Source organism: Penicilliopsis zonata (assembly GCF_001890105.1).
Source record: "Penicilliopsis zonata CBS 506.65 unplaced genomic scaffold ASPZOscaffold_11, whole genome shotgun sequence".
NCBI lineage: Eukaryota > Fungi > Ascomycota > Eurotiomycetes > Eurotiales > Aspergillaceae > Penicilliopsis > Penicilliopsis zonata.
In genome coordinates this window covers 766,548-782,440 of record NW_019208920.1, presented here as the reverse complement: position 1 = coordinate 782,440, position 15,893 = coordinate 766,548, and the positions used below count along the sequence as shown (strand labels likewise).

General features: G+C 49.8%; 3 protein-coding genes across 3 annotated transcripts; 1 reads left to right on the top strand and 2 right to left on the bottom strand.

The window, feature by feature from the left end:
* Positions 1 to 198: 198 nt before the first annotated feature.
* On the top strand, positions 199 to 1,886 carry ASPZODRAFT_134159 (hypothetical protein; the record flags this gene model as incomplete). Its single annotated transcript, XM_022723448.1, has 4 exons — positions 199 to 908; positions 963 to 1,320; positions 1,379 to 1,750; positions 1,816 to 1,886. 3 exons carry the CDS (start codon positions 202 to 204, stop codon positions 1,511 to 1,513), a joined length of 1,200 nt encoding a protein of 399 aa, XP_022579999.1. The 3' UTR covers positions 1,514 to 1,750; positions 1,816 to 1,886.
* ASPZODRAFT_153137 (hypothetical protein) lies at positions 1,296 to 5,215 on the bottom strand (the record flags this gene model as incomplete). The annotated part of the gene is made up of 12 exons (XM_022725941.1): positions 1,296 to 1,308; positions 1,699 to 1,750; positions 1,840 to 1,952; positions 2,013 to 2,066; positions 2,130 to 2,165; positions 2,232 to 2,320; positions 2,378 to 2,460; positions 2,547 to 2,659; positions 2,722 to 2,809; positions 2,878 to 4,455; positions 4,685 to 4,825; positions 5,188 to 5,215. The coding sequence occupies 12 exons, from the start codon at positions 5,213 to 5,215 to the stop codon at positions 1,296 to 1,298; spliced, it is 2,388 nt and encodes a 795-aa protein (XP_022579998.1).
* A 3,867-nt stretch (positions 5,216 to 9,082) lies between these two features.
* Positions 9,083 to 10,985, bottom strand: ASPZODRAFT_144116 (hypothetical protein; the record flags this gene model as incomplete). The annotated part of the gene is made up of 2 exons (XM_022724982.1): positions 9,083 to 10,824; positions 10,886 to 10,985. The coding sequence occupies 2 exons, from the start codon at positions 10,983 to 10,985 to the stop codon at positions 9,083 to 9,085; spliced, it is 1,842 nt and encodes a 613-aa protein (XP_022579997.1).
* Between the last annotated feature and the right edge of the window lie 4,908 nt (positions 10,986 to 15,893).

Below are 15,893 nucleotides of genomic sequence, written 5' to 3'. Positions count from 1 at the left end.
GTAAACCGTTGCCTGCCAATGGCCGTCATCATAATTACACAGATTATTTAAGGATATCGAATGCTATCAATCCTCTAGGCTCATACAACTACTACCTCTATGCAGAAATAGCTTCAAAGGTTGTCTTCAGAAGAGATAAAGATAACCCTTTCTTGAATACACTTCGGACTACCACAACCACGACTACTCCTTCCTCCCAACATGGCCCCCTCAGCCATCTCTAGCACCCCTCCGCCAACAAGCAACCTGGCGAGCTACAAGGGCTACGATCATGTGCACTGGTACGTGGGTAATGCCAAACAGGCTGCCAGCTATTATATCACCCGCATGGGGTTTGAGCGGGTGGCCTACCGCGGTCTCGAGACAGGCAGTCGCAGTGTGTGCTCGTACGTTGTGCGGAACGGGGAGGTCACTTTTATTCTGACTTCGCCGCTCCGTTCGCTGGAGCAGGTGGAGGGGAAAATCCCCGCCGAAGAGCAGGAGTTGGTGCGTGAGATCCACGCACACCTGGAGCAGCATGGAGACGCCGTCAAGGACGTGGCTTTTGAGGTCGACAACGTCGACGCCGTGTACGGCGCGGCGGTCGTCAATGGGGCGAAGGTGGTCTCGCCGCCGCGCACGTTGCAGGATGACTCTGGTTCGGTGAGGGTCGCGACTGTCCAGACGTACGGCGAGACGACGCACACCCTCATCGAGCGGACAGGATACCGCGGCGGGTTCCTGCCGGGATATCGATTCGAAACCGTGTCGGATCCGATAGCCAGTCTGCTACCCGCCATCGGGTTGAAACGTATCGATCACTGCGTGGGAAATCAGGACTGGGACGAGATGGACCGTGTGTGCGAGTATTACGAGAAGGCCCTGGGCTTCCATCGCTTCTGGTCGGTGGACGACAAGGATATCTGCACGTAAGAATCTTTTTCCCTACTGGTATGAATAAAGGAAGAGTGCTGACGGAAAAGTGAGTATTCTGCACTCAAAAGTATTGTGATGGCGTCTCCCAACGAAGTTGTCAAAATGCCCATCAACGAACCAGCCAAGGGCAAGAAACAGTCCCAGATCGAAGAATACGTCGATTTCTACAACGGGGCGGGTGTGCAGCACATCGCCCTGCTGACCGATGACATCCTGACGGCCATCAGGCACCTCAAGGCGCGCGGCGTCGAGTTCATCAAAGTGCCCGACACGTACTACGAGGACATGAAGGTCCGGCTCAAGAAGGCCGGCATGGTCTTGCACGAGGACTTTGAGGCCATCCGCAGCTTGGACATTCTCATCGACTTTGACGAGGGCGGTTACCTCTTGCAGCTGTTCACAAAGGTATCATTCCGTAGATTCCCAAACTCAAACTTGTACATACCGATGGCTAACAAAACAGCATCTCATGGACCGGCCCACTGTCTTCATTGAAATCATCCAGCGCCACAACTTCGCCGGCTTTGGCGCCGGGAACTTCAAGTCGCTCTTCGAGGCGATCGAGCGAGAACAGGAACTCCGCGGGAATCTGGTATGATTGTTGGGACGGTTGCTCGTAACGATGATATGTATAATCCAATTCCAGCGCATAGCTTCATCATAGCTTCATATGTCAGTTTCTATACATTATGATTATTGGTTCTACTTGGTTCAATGCCATAACTTCCTCTTGCGACAAAATTGTATTGCAAGTCTTGTACGTATATGGACAGTATCATTTACTTTGAACTTCCTCCCGGCGCTGTCCCTCCTCGACGCTTATATTTCCGCGGATCTAGTACGTCAGCAAAGGAAAACACCATCCCAGCTTCAATAGGTAAAAGAATATGAGCAACATACCCTTCCGGCTCATTAGAACCTTACTGCGTGTCCCTTTGCCGCCCTCCCAGAACCCACTGCCTGCCTTTCCCACTAGGACGGCATGACAGACTCCACAGTTCTCTGGGCGGTACGTTTGCTCGCGAGAGCAGAAGCCACTGCCCGTACTCGTTAGCAGCCTGGACATATATCCCTACAGAGTAGTAGATGAGACTCACCAGATCATGCGGTTGGCATGTTCGTTCGGATGGTCCGTTGCCAAATCATGGCATCTACACCAGTTAGATACGACGAAAACTAAAGGTGATGGAGGAGGAGGAAAAAAAAAAACATACTTGTCGCAAGGGAAGACTTTGGCGCAGCAGCCGAACCTGCGAGAGATTAGCGTCTTGGAGTCCGGAATATATATACCAGCGGTGATAGCAAATTAAACGAACCGGAACCAGCGATAGCTCTTCGCGTAATGGGTGCATCGGCCTCGACGGGGGAGTTCCTGGCCTGCAACGATCCCGAGAACTTCCTTGGGCTAGAAATGATTAGACCGGATACGCTTGTGCAATTGGTGTTTTTGCTCCATGCTCACCTTCTTCCGTGCAGGAGCAGTAGCACGAGACGTCGCTGCGGCTGCTCCTACGATTAGAAACTTGACTTCGGGGATCTTGAACACTGGAAGTAAAAGAATTTTCAGCTTAGATGTCTTTTTTTTCACCACCCTCCGCAAAAACCACCACTCGGCTTGAGAAAATACATACCCATTCGACGATGGCATTCGCGACAATTGGCCGTTGCGCTTTCTCCTCGAACCGCGGTAACGCCTTGTCCCGGGAAAATTGACGAGCATTCAGCACAGGTGGGAGTGAATTGACTGTTACACAAATATTGATTAATGGAACGAGGACCACCCGAACAAGCTATAGATGCTCTTACCTTGGAAGAAGGTCGACGACGGTACATCCATCGAGATCCAGATAGCCAGCTCGATTAGCGGTGGGGTGCATGAGTTCACGCCGGAATCCTAAAAGTCAATAGGTAAATATACTGCTGGCGTCAAATTTGGAAGATAAGGGAATTGCTGGGACATACCGATACTCATCGAGTTGGTACACTTTTTACAAGTTTCAACCCGCAGGGCAGAGAAGTCGTTGACACCCTTAGCCTGGTGGATATTTTTCACGTCCAGAAGCTCCTTGCAGCGCTCGCACTTGACCGTAATGTAGACATTTACCAGCTCCAGGATTTCGATGCCGTACAGCTCCAAATAAGGAAAAGAGAGCGCAACGCCGCGTCCAGTGCTGGGCTGGGGTATCTCTAAGACCGGTGCGCCACCAGACTCGGTATCGTCATCAGTGAACTCTTCGTCGGTCATTGAATCATCCGTTATTTCCTCACCGTCACTACCTGTTTCCTGGACAGACCATTCAGGCGGACGGGGAATAACATGAATGTGAGATCGGTCGTCTGATGCATCTCCTGGATCGGCAGAGACGGGCTTTTCTAAACTTTCTTCGGGGGCTTGTACCTCCGTCGGTTGTTCGAGAGTCATAGAAGGAGCTTGCACCGTGGTCTCCGTAGGCCTATTTGCAAAGTTATGCATGTTGCTGGCCAGGTAATTGATTTGTGACATCAAGTTCAACTGGATAATATTATCGCCCACCCACTCCGCAAAGCCTGCTTCGACGGAGCGGGCTGCTTCCGGATCGACCCCCTGCAGTTCAATAGAGCTGTGTTCCAGGGGATAAAGTTGAGGAACCCCGAGTCTGATAGTTTTGATCGATCGTAGAGGAACAGGAAGACGAGTCACTTTGCTAGGCTGGATGGGAATGACAAACGATCGGCCATCAGAGGCCTTTTGAAACAAGGGCTGTCTCCCGAGCCGAGCCTCAATTTGTCTCATCTCAGCGTTTCTTCTCTGCTCAGCGGCGGCTTTCTCATCAGCAGTGTACTGACGATGGTTCTTGAAAAAAGAGGCCGTAGGCGGCTGTGGGATCGGCTGTGCTCGCGCTTGAATTTGCCTCGGTGGGAGCTGGGCCTGGACCACCGGCTTTGTCTCCGGGACATCTCTGCTACTGAAATTGGCAACGAATTTGAGGGTCGGGGCTCTTTCGACGGTGGTGAGTAAACGTTCGAGATGCCTATCGAGGCTATTGATCCAACTCAAAAGGGTGCCCCGGCTATTGGTTCTTATAGATGAGTCTACGATATCATCAAATCCCCTTTCCACATTTTCCTGGAAAGATCTGTCCATCTCCGGATTCGTAACTTGGAGAGTCGGCCTCCCACTGACCGGGTACTTCAGGGGAATACGTAGCACACAGTGCAGCTTCTCCAACTCAAATGGAAAATCAGGATCCGAGGGGACCAGGCCGAAGGTGAGAGTGGTTCCAGCATCATTTTGTTCCTCTTTGGGACGAAACCGACGTCTCACTTGATTAACTTGAAATTCTCTTGGATTTTGATTCTCAACCTTTGATACCGGTCTGCTCACAGGGGCAGGTTTGGCGTTGTCGATTGATAAGTTTCTTACAGTGGATGCAATATCTGAGATAGCAGCCGCAGAGGCTTCGGCACTAGCAGTCGAGGATAGATGTTCCTGAGGCACCGAAGCGCTCACTCTAGCGGAGGCATCATGGAGATAGGGGCAGGCATCACCGGCCCTGCAGCCTGAGAGGGGATTAGCAACCCTTGCTTAGACTGTACGATATGGCCATGGATGGAAATTGGGGGCAGAGTCAGCAGGAATCAGGGTTCCTTGACAAACGCAGCGTAAGGGAAAAAAAAAAAAACCACAGCTGGTACACCTCGAAAACAAGCGTATGTGAAATACAGCCAAAGGGTCTCAAATACACCTATCGCGATAGAAGGCGTGGTGTAAAGATTGAAGGGATCTTACCTTTCTGCGTTGCGTAGAAGCGGCATCTGATGCTGGCCTTTCGGGCAGCAGGACGCTGAGGATGATCGAGGCGGCCTGCAGTTCTGGCGCCTGGAGCCTGAGCGGTTGCCAACTCATCTCTGATCGTCAGAAATTGCTGACCTATATCACAGGAAGAGAGTATGAGCGATGAGCGTGTGACTGGAAAGGGAGGGTTACGAGCCGCCTGGTCAGAATCCAGAAGTCAAGGATGTTCTGTCAGCAGCGCCTCCTGCGTCAACAAACGCGCCCCTCCCATCCACCCACCCAAATATGGGGGCATGGAAGCACCCTGTCCGTCGGACAGGAAATCATGCCGCCTGAGGGTTTGTGGAGGATGTACGGAGTAGGACGACGGTCCAAACACTGTGACAGGGCTTGGCAGGTGTGCATAATCTACACCGTCCTGGCCAGAAGCGAAAGAACGCTCAAGCCAACAGAAACAATGGAATAAAAATAATAAAAATAAATGCACGCAATCTTACCAGAGTCGGTCTGAGCGCTTGGCTCCATGCTTTCCATCCAGATCCCCGCCGTCTTCTCCACGATGCGGTGTACGGAGTACTGGTGTACAACTCTCCGTCCTTCAATGACGCCAAACGAACACTCGGTTGGAACTTTGTGGGGGAGCGTGGAGGGTCGCCTTTCTTGGCCTCGGCTTCCCTAAGACAAGTGGTCAGCAGTGGACACTGGATAGCCAGCAAGGCGGCAAGATGTTGTGCGTGAGGAATAGCCAGCCCATGGGGTAAAGGCATACCTCGTTTGGCGCTGAACCCGCGGAAAAATCCAGCAATGAAAAATGATCTAAAATAAAATAAAACAGGAGCGAGTCGAACCAATGGAATCCGAAGGCAAGAGTCGACGCAGGAATAGAGTCGGTGGAGATGATCCCAGGAATCAGGGTCGCAACGAGAGTGATGCCAACGCAGCAGCCACTTACTCCCTCCTCCGCTTCCCCCTCTCTTGTCTTGCTCCAGGCGATCTGCTGACCGGGCGGACGATCGACGGCGGCTGGGTTTGTTGAGGCCGGACGAATGCTGGCTGGACAACGCAAGAAACAACAGCCCGCCAGGCACACACTGACCTGACCGCAGGAGATCCCCGTTCTTCGGTTTTTGCTTTTCGCTTTTTTTTTTTTGTTTCTTGGTTTTTTTTCTAAACCCCTGGCAACGATTTGAGTGCCCTCTCTGGCAGATCAGAGTTGCAGCTGCGAGGGTGGATGCAGTGATTGCTGCGCCTTGAAAGCGCCACGGGATTGTTTGATGAGGCGGTCAACGGCCACGTGATTGTCGAGGGAGGTGATTCAGGTGAAGCTTCACTGCACGAGGGGAAAACTGGCAACGTACAGCTTCATCTTAGGCCCTTCTACGCATTTTGACGGTCTTTGGCTGGCCGTGAATACGACGTTGACTCATCACAGCGGATTATGACTGGCTATGACTGTTGATCGTACTGACAGTTGACTCATCCTGACCAGACACGGAGTGAGTATGAGTATTGAGTACATTCGTTGGATATAGAGCAGGTGAGTGGAATACTACAACTACAGTGAAAACAAGACTGGTTAAAAATAGACTGATTACTCAGGAAGATCTAGATTCGCACTGCCCCGGTCGACTGGCGACGGCCCTTGATCCTGTTTCAGCTTGGAGGTGACCTGACCGGCACGATTGCCACCATGGCCGGCCACCGAGTCGATAATGAAATAATGATATGATGATGAGGGATCCCATTGCGTGTCGGTGGCACTGGGCGGTCTAGATGCGACGGTTGCGGTCTGCCGGGCAGGGATAGATACCAGGGAGGCCTTGGCTTTGAACTCAATTAGATGAGCTAGTACTCCGTACCTTGTACGGGCATAGCTGTTTAGATTAGATACTCTTTATGTAGAAGATGTCCTTTATGTTGTGTAGATGTCATGATTACCCACTACACTCGCAACTATACTCCGAACAACGCTGTAGGTAGAACTACAATATCGACCAGAAGATAGTACTATTACCCGATCGTGTCGGCCCATAGGGCTATGGGATGCATAATCTCGCAGGATGGCGTCACGCGCGGTAGTTATAGAGCTATCTAGGGAGTAATATCAACCAGATGAATTTGATAGAGTATACTGAGTATAGTACCTACTAGGTACTAATACTCCGTTGGTACCTAGTACCAGTATTTCCGTATAGTGTACAGTCTGTACGTACCTACCTAGGTAGGTATAGTGTACACTACCAGGAGCACAGCCCTCCGTCCTGTCATGGACCGATTATTAACATTTACGTAGAAGTCACGAGGGCCCCCACCGCCTTGGGCACCAATGACTGTTTCACCTTGACTTCGACTCTGCCCGCGTAGTAATTTACCTTACGTTACATTACATACTTACTAGAGGTACAAGGTACCTACTACATAGTACTCCGTACTCTGTACTCCGTACCTCTTACGAGTGCCCGCGTACTACGTACCCCGTACGGAATACTAGCGTTACTACTTACCTAGGTTAGGTAGGTACCCAGGTCGTTCCACGGATCTGCACATGACTCTTTTAACACGCTCTGATTGGCCGAGCCAAGTAGCTTCTAGAAGCCTTTGCACATGGTTTGCATCCTCCACCGCACCGGGTTAACCATGGGTAAGAGGTCATCCATGCTTAGTAGCCTCAGTCATCAGAAAACGTACGTCACGTGATGCCAACAGAAACAAACTAGTATTTCTACTCCGTACCTAGAAATAGGTTTTAGTACTCGTACCTACCTAGGTACCTAGGTACTAAGGTAAGACCGTACCATGAATGGTGGCAGTTTGTATCGGACCGCGTCGGGCTGCCTACACTTACTCCCTACCATATATAACTAGTATATATGTGATATAGTACGTAGGTATTATGTAACTATAGTATGTAGGTATTATACCTACCTAGAGTATGTAGTGCAGTATGTACTCAAGTGCAGTGTGTATGTAGCATTGTAGTGTCGGCAGGTCACATGAAGAATCGGCTTGCCGAACAGGACTCCGCCACTTTCATGCGCGTTGGGTTACTTCACCGGTGAGTCTCAGGTCCACTTAGTCCTGCTCCATAGTAGTATAGTTAGGTACGGAGTAGTTACAGACAGGTACCTACCTACTAAATAGGTCTGGTATTAATACACCCCGCACCCGCACTCGGGCGGAACCGGAAGAAATCTCTTCATATTACTAAGATCTAGCAGTTCTGTAGACTTGGACTGTACTCCAGACTGTACCTAGGAGTAACTAATTGACGAGTGCTGTTCTAACATACCTAACCTAACCCATGATATGCAGCTGCAAGTCATTGCTGCCGGCGTACGCCGTGTACCACCCAAGAGATATACTGGTGTACTACTCCGTACTTACATACCTAGAGAAGGCCAGTTTGAAACTCAACCGTTACTAGGTAGTTACATAATAATCAAAGAACTAATAATCCAAGTTCATTAAAAGGACTGTGGCTGGTTCCGTCGCTGGAAGGTTACGTCAGAGCCGACCCGATCGGCAAGGCGAGCAGATCGATTTGCTTGATCTCAATTTAGAACCCCGATGACTTACTCATACAAAGTATAACACTAACTATGTTGTATGTCCCAGTAACCTCACTACCTAGGTAGTTATTAACTACTACATATGTGGTTCAGGAAACTACCAAGGCACTGTACCATCTACCACACTCTTTGCCTTATACTTATGTCTTCCCGATGGTCTAGATCCTGACCTCATCCTGACCTGTCCCCAGGATCGTCCCCCCGAGTCGCATGTGATCAAAGTGGTGACCCTGGCCCATGGGTCAAGATTCCGATGTAATACTGTATGTAGGTATAATATTCCTCCGTAATCATTTATTCATGTTGATTCTCTTGTACAAGTGGTATCAGGTAGAAAAGAGCAAGACAGGTTTCTTTGGCAATCCTCTTCTCACAAGGATATGAACCCGCCGGATATATAAATCGTAACTGTACAGGGCTACCTCCATGCAAATATATATATATATATATATATATATATATATCCTCCGGTAGTCCGTATAGAAATGAAGAGAGAGAGAGAAAGAAAAGACAAAGCAGATATCCGCGCAATGCGACGAGTGAAAAAGAAACCCCGAGAAATGATAACAAGGGCGGCCAGAGAGACAGAGAGCGAGAGAGAGAGAGAGAGAGAATAAAATAAAAAGCCAACGGCGCCATATGCAATGCTGAGAGTCATAATCATACGTGTAAGGTTTCTTTACAGAGAGAGAGGGAAGGAGATAAGAGGCGGTGAGGGTGCAGGCATGCATGATGTAGTGACGCATGCCTCGTGTTGTATCAGGTAGAGGGGAGGATGGAAGGAGGGGGAGAGGAGGAGAAAGGGGGAGGGGGACGAGAAGATCTACCACCCTTTCACATGGTATTCCCACGGCCCGTAGTCGGTGTAGTTGTTCCACGAGCCATTTTTGGCCAAGTCCTTGGCTTGCTGTGCGTCCTCACTGTCAGTTGGGGCCGCGGCGTCCGCAGCGTTGCTGCCAGCGGCTGCTGCTGCTCCTCGCCGTGGATCGGGATATTGCTGGAGGTTGGCCATGTCGTGAGCGGTGTGCCGGCGCTTGAGAAATGCGTTGGCCGTTGCGCTCTTCTGCTGGCGTTCCCACAGGAGGTGTCGGCGCAGGGACTCGGTCAGCTCCGTGGCCAGCATGTTCCGGCGCGTCGTACGCGGCGAGTGCGCCACCGAGTGCTGCGACACGGGCGGCTTGACGATGATGGGTTTTGACCGTGGGACGTCCGGTCCGCGCATCGTCAGGTTCTCCTCTTCGTCGTCTTCGGAGGCGGGGAGGGAGGGTCCGTTGGGCGAGGTCAACCGTGACCGTTGCAGCGCGGGCGTTGACCGTACGTTGCCCATCTTGGTTGGCTGGTGCATCATCATGGTCAGGAGCGAGCGGCGCGAGACCAAGTTCGGCCGCGAGTCGACCCGTTGGAAGAGCTCCTTTTCGTCAACACTCGACCGCCCGCTCTCGGTGACCGAGTCCTCCCAGTCCGAATCTTCATCGTCCTCGATGGCGCTCTCCGAAACCTCTTCATCGTCCGTCTCAATCGCGTCCTCGTCATCCTCCCGAGGCCCTTCCCGAATGGGTTTGATCATGCGTGCCGCGATCTGTTCTCGGAAGGACGGGGCCTTCTTCGAGGGGCTCAGGTTCTTTAATGACGACGTCGGTCGACCGAGCTCATCGGACAGGGAGCTGCGATGGGTATTGGGCATGTTCATGCGATCCTCAAAGGAGGACTCATCGTCATCGCCTGACGATCCACCCAGTAAAAACATGCCACCTTTCTTGTTCTTGAGCAGCGAGGGCTTGAGCTGTTGAGTGGCCGAGGAGACCTTGGTCGAGGCCGGTTCGGGGGCCAGTGCAGGCTGGGAGCGGTATGAGGACGAGATCTGGGAGGGGGAGAATCCACGGACGATGCTGGGGGACTTGAACAGATCAGGGCGAGGCGGAAGGATGCCCGAGGACGAGACACTGGTATCTGACGCAGTGACGGGGGCAGCATCGCTTTCATTGTACTCGGGTGCTGTCGTCGAGCAGGACTCGGTTGAAGGATTTTGCTGCTGTGTAAGAGTGTGCGAGGGTCGCCTATCTTCTTGCTGCTGCTGCTGTTTTTGTTGTTCTTCCTCTTCTTGCACGGGAGTGACAGCGGGCAAAGTCGGGGTCGGGGTTGACGGTCTCGAAGAAGAGACATCGACGATGGGGGTAATACTGGAGACGGTGTGGGGGATAGGCTCGAGGTTCTTCTTTTCCTTGATGCTAAGAACCATCCGTTCCAGGCCGAGAGAGGTGATGTGCTTTTCCCTCCCTCTACTCAGACTGCTGAGCGAGTCATCCCGCACAACGGCGGGTCTGGGGTCCGGGCCCTTGGGCCGCTTGATATGTTCCTCTATCCGGTCGGCCTGGTCTGACGAGGCCGACTCCACGCTGGCTGACAGCTCTGGCATCTCTGACGATTCGGATCGGAGGAGGGGTAGGACGGACGTGTCACTGGAGTTTTCCGGTTCGACGCAGAAGGTCTCTCGCGTCCACAGTCGCCAGGTAAGGTTCTCTAACCGACGGCCCTCTTCCATATAATCGGCACATTTAGAGAAGACTTGTGCATACGAGTTAGAACATGTTTGTTGTCTTATAATTCAGACGAATATTCTGCTTACCCATCCACATGCCATGTAGGCTCTGCGTATTTGCGGTGTCGACCTTCCGGATTTTACCGGTGTCCACCGTCAGGACAGGGGTTGATAAACGTGTCGGCATTGTGAGGCTGCGACGATCTCGCGAATGAGAACTGGGGGAATTAGGGTATGCTTCGTTCCGGGTCTCTCGTTTTCCAAATCTTGGGTTTTGTTCCGGGTCGCCGTGTGCCCCGAGAGTAGTCGTACGGCGCAAAGGCGGCAAGGGTCTTAATTCACACTGATCCACAGATGGCGTCACAATTGTATTCCCGGGCCTCCCAGTAGGTTTCCTGAGAAGAGAGAAAGAAAAGAAAAGAAGACAAGGGAAAGGGAAGAAAGTTCCGCGGCTGCAATCAGACGCTTGTGCAACCGAGGCGCTGCTAAATTCGAATCCTTGAGCGATGGACAGAATCCGTGTCTTCGGGAGTATCACAGGGAAAAGGACGTGTCTTTTTGAGTCTGGGATTCCCGGTTCTTCTTTCCTTTTGTCGAATCCCACACAGCAAGGCCGTCGAGAATGGGCGGGGAGAGAGAGAGAGAGAGAGAGAGAGAGGATGCGGAGAAAAGGACGATCGGCGGGGAATGCAGAGCAGTCAAGTTGAAAAGGCCGGCGGCGGTCTCTTTCGAAAGCAAGTTATGCGGACGAAGGAGGAATGGAGGGAAGCGACAGAGAGATGAGAGAGTCGGAGGGGGGGAGGAGTATGGGGAAAGGGGGGGGTTTGTTGGGAGAGAGAATCAAGGTGGAGGAGAATTTGGCAGGTCGGAAGGGGAGGAGAGGAAGGAGGTTTAGTTATTGATGGTGGACCAGCGTGGGAGGAAGTACTAAAAGGGCCCGCTGGGTTGGGTTTGCGTGTGTGGGAAGAAAGAGTATGGATGCGGTATTCGTTTCAATACAGGGGAGTTCGGTAACGGTTCGAACCATCCATAGGGAAGGGGGGGGAATTAATATTTTATTTTTCCATTTTTTCGGGATTTTTTATTTTATTTTGAATTTTTTGAATTTTAAGAAAATAAAATAAAATAAAATAAAATAGGGTTCTTCTGCCCACGGAGGAATTATTATTACGGGGCGGTATTTTTTTTTCCGCGCAGGGTGGTGTGAGTGGGGTTCCTTTGGACCAGTCAGGCCTTCTCGAAAGGATGTACCTTACCGTACAGAACGGCCGGTAAAACGCTTACGGAAGTACCTACTACTTAGGACCTACTCCGTACTCCATACTCGGTACTGCCACCAGAGCGCGCGCGCAAGCGGACTCCGTACCGAGGGACAGGGACGGAGGGCCTAGAGAGACTGGGGAGGGAGTTCAGCACCGGGGGCGCGCGCCATGCTGGGAGACGGGGGGGGGGGGGGGGGGGGTAATACATAATACATAGTAGCCACCACCGGGAAAAGGATTACTACATAGACATCCTAGCTTCCTTCAGCTCGCCTGTGAGTCCTCAAAATGAGGTCTGGTCGGGCCTGTTGTTCCTCCTCCTCCAGCCTGTGTCACTTCCGAAGGAGTCGATTCCCGAGAGGACTGAGTAGGTACTAGGTACATCTTCCCTGTCGGAATATCATGTACTCCGTAGTTAACTGACTACCTGTACCTACCTACTAACTAGTTAACGGAGTACTCCGTAGGTATATAGGTAAGTACCTATGTACTCCGTACTTGAGACCGCGTACTGTAATGTGTCAGATTACAGTCATTTACCGGTCTGGTTCCGGAGTTCTGCCGTCGACGTGGTGAGGCACGCCTCCCAGAAAAAGAAAAAGAAAAAGAAAAAAAGACTCCCGTGACCTGTCGGGCTGTTGGCCGTTGCCTCACCATGAATGATGATCTGATGATTGGCCATAATGTCAGGGACAGTACACCAATTGATAGCTTATTCTTATTATTATTTCTTGTAGTATACTACCTAGTATACCTAAGTTACATACTACATACTACATACTGCATACTGCATACTGTTTACTCTGTATTAATAATAATAATATAATAACATGATAATAATAATAGTACTGAACCAACTATACTCCGTACTCTCTGTATACTCCGTATACTACATATAATTCTGACTTTACTCCGCATCCCCGGAAGTCTATACATCAATACTTTCTAACCAAGTACGGAGTAGGTAATGGAGTATGGAGAGTTAGTTGTACGGCCGCATCGATCGTTGGAATGTACAGGTAGCAAGGCATGTGCATTGCTATGTGAGGAACCGATCGATCGATAAAAGTATGAGGCAGCTATTACTCTGTACTTTGTACTTGATACCAGTCAAACAATAATAATATCAGTTACTATGTAGTAATGAATACCTGATAAGATACCTAGTTATACCTCTTTGTCTGTATTTCCTAGAGCGCATTTACCGCAGGACAAAACCGAAAAAAAAAAGAAAAAGAAAAAGAAACGATCAGGCCAACCTCTTCTTTCTTTTTTTGACCACCGGATCAGTAAGTAACACAGACAGAGCGGCACGAGGCCACAACTTGACTGGAAGATCCTTATGTAGTATTTACCATTTAGTTACCTATGTAGTGTAGTGTAGTTAGGAGGCGGCCTCCGAAGCAACTCCGTAACCGTGACGGAAGCACTACGGAGCGATTGCCTCGTTTTTCAGCCTAGGCATTTATTTATTTATTTATTATTATTGAATCGTTTGTCACGCGCAAAGGGACAAGTGCCTTGGACGTTCGTCTAGACCGCCAGGCAACCCGGGTCGGCGGGCCAGGGCCAGGGTGAGGGTGTCAGATAGGCGAGAAGATCGTGATCCCTGCCTGCGATCGATCATGTGATTCTCGGTCGCCAAACCCTTGGCCGTCGGTTTCAGAAGTAGCTTTAGTAGTAGCAGCAGCAGTGTAGGTCCCGGAGTGCTACTTATTACCGAGGTGAAGAGACGGAGGACGGAGGGACTCGGTTGCGGAGATGGTCGGAGTGTTTCCTGTTTCGAGCTTAAACGGAGGCTCCGGATATTAATTGCAAGCCACGTCGTGGCTGTGGCTGATACGTACTACGGAGTTCTATGAGTCTGGGGATTATGATAGTTGCTGTGAAGACTGGATAAATGTTCTCTAGTGTTATATACAACTCGGTAAAATAGAATAATAAAGAATGCAAGTATTAGATACGATTAACCATCAACTATGCCCACTAAAGTGGTTTACTACCAGTACCGGGCGGCGAATTAGTATGGTAACTATAACTAACTTCCAACTAACTGCAGTAGTAAGCAGCCATATGGCATCCCACTTTATACGGAGTACTCCAGTCCGTGTCTACGCAGTACTCCATCTGTACATCTGTACGTCTGTACACGTCTGTACTCCATCTGTACTCCATCTGTACGCCATTTGTACATCATGTGCCTCTGACCTTCTCCGCATGGCGTGGGGCAAAGCTCTGCAAGTCATCATCAAGTGACAGTCTAGACGGAGAATATACTGGACAGAGATACTCCATCGATACTCCATAGTGGCCAATCCATCATTCCGTATTATTGACGTATGGAGGAGAAGAAGAAACTACCTAATTACTGGTCGGTGTGACCTACTCCGTTTTCCCGAGCCGAAAAGTATGGTTTAGCTATTATTTCTGTGGGGAAAAGAAAAGAATGGAGGGAATGCCCGAAAGCATCCGAAAACTGGAGTATGGGGTATCGGAACCGGACTTTACTATTAGTTCCTTAACTAAGTTTTGAATAGTACCTCAGGTAGGGTAAGTATTAATTCTAGGTTAGGTAAAATAGGTACCTAGTAACTACCGTAGTTAACTACTTGTCATCAGTGGCAAACTGGCGACTCGTCACTTGACACTCACGGGATCATGTCACATGATGTCACGATGTGGGGTCTCAACCTCGTGACACAACGTGTTAGTAAGCCTGGTACGGATATTGTGGTCCTCCATATACGGAAGACTCTGTACTACATACATACCTATTCCTAGGTAATAAGGCATAGTGTTGAAACACTGTATAGCACATCACCTGCAGTGACAGCTGACAGAACAAAGAGTGGATCATTAAATGACAGGTAAGTAACCTAAATTGATAGGGAGACAGACTCCTAGTTATCTAGGTTCTTGAACAAAGAGACTTTGTCTGAAACAAGACTCGTACGAAGGATAGCAACGGAGAACACGGAGTAAGTAGTAGGGAGCAAGAAGTCGCTCGCTACAAAGAAGTAAACTACTAAATGCCTGTCCTGGAGTATGGCATGTCGATCCGATCTGCAGGCGTCTATTTCTGGAATGGGACCGATCGATCTTGCATATGAATAAAGAGAAAGTACGGAGTACTCCGTACCTCCTAGGTAGAGTATGAACACAGGACTATCCAATAGTAAGATACTGCACGGAGTGCTCTATTTGTAGATACTATTTACTAGGATGTAGTACGGATACTCCGTACGACGGATAAGTATACCACATCCTCCGTACTTACTCTGGAGTCTGTACATTGTGGTAGATAAGAATTATATCACCGAGTATCTCCTCATCCAGGTACTCGGAAACCGGATTCCTCTCCGCAGCGCCACAGGTCAGGATACTTTATCCGTACGCAAGGGAGATTAATGCAAGGAATGGAAGCTATTAGTATGATCCTCTATCAGTATGAGTACTCCTACCTACTCCGTACATAGGGTAGCCAACTACTAGTTAAATATCTACTCCTTAACAGATTACACGTGCCGGAAGCAAGTTGTCCTTCCGGTCGATCATTCCCGACCACCGGGTTGAAGAAGGGATATTCATATATAACCCGAGGATGTCCGTCGCATTCCAGATCATTATCCCACTAGTTAGTTATTACCTCTAGAATTGTCCATAGTGCGGAGATACAATCAATTCATATGTACCTCGGTAGTTGCTTAAACTGATAGTAAATCCTTGGAATGTCAATAGATTCTACCTTGTTAGCCGCTATCAGTATCATACTCCATATATATATATATATATATATACTCCGTATATATACCTAGGCATATATTACCATAGGA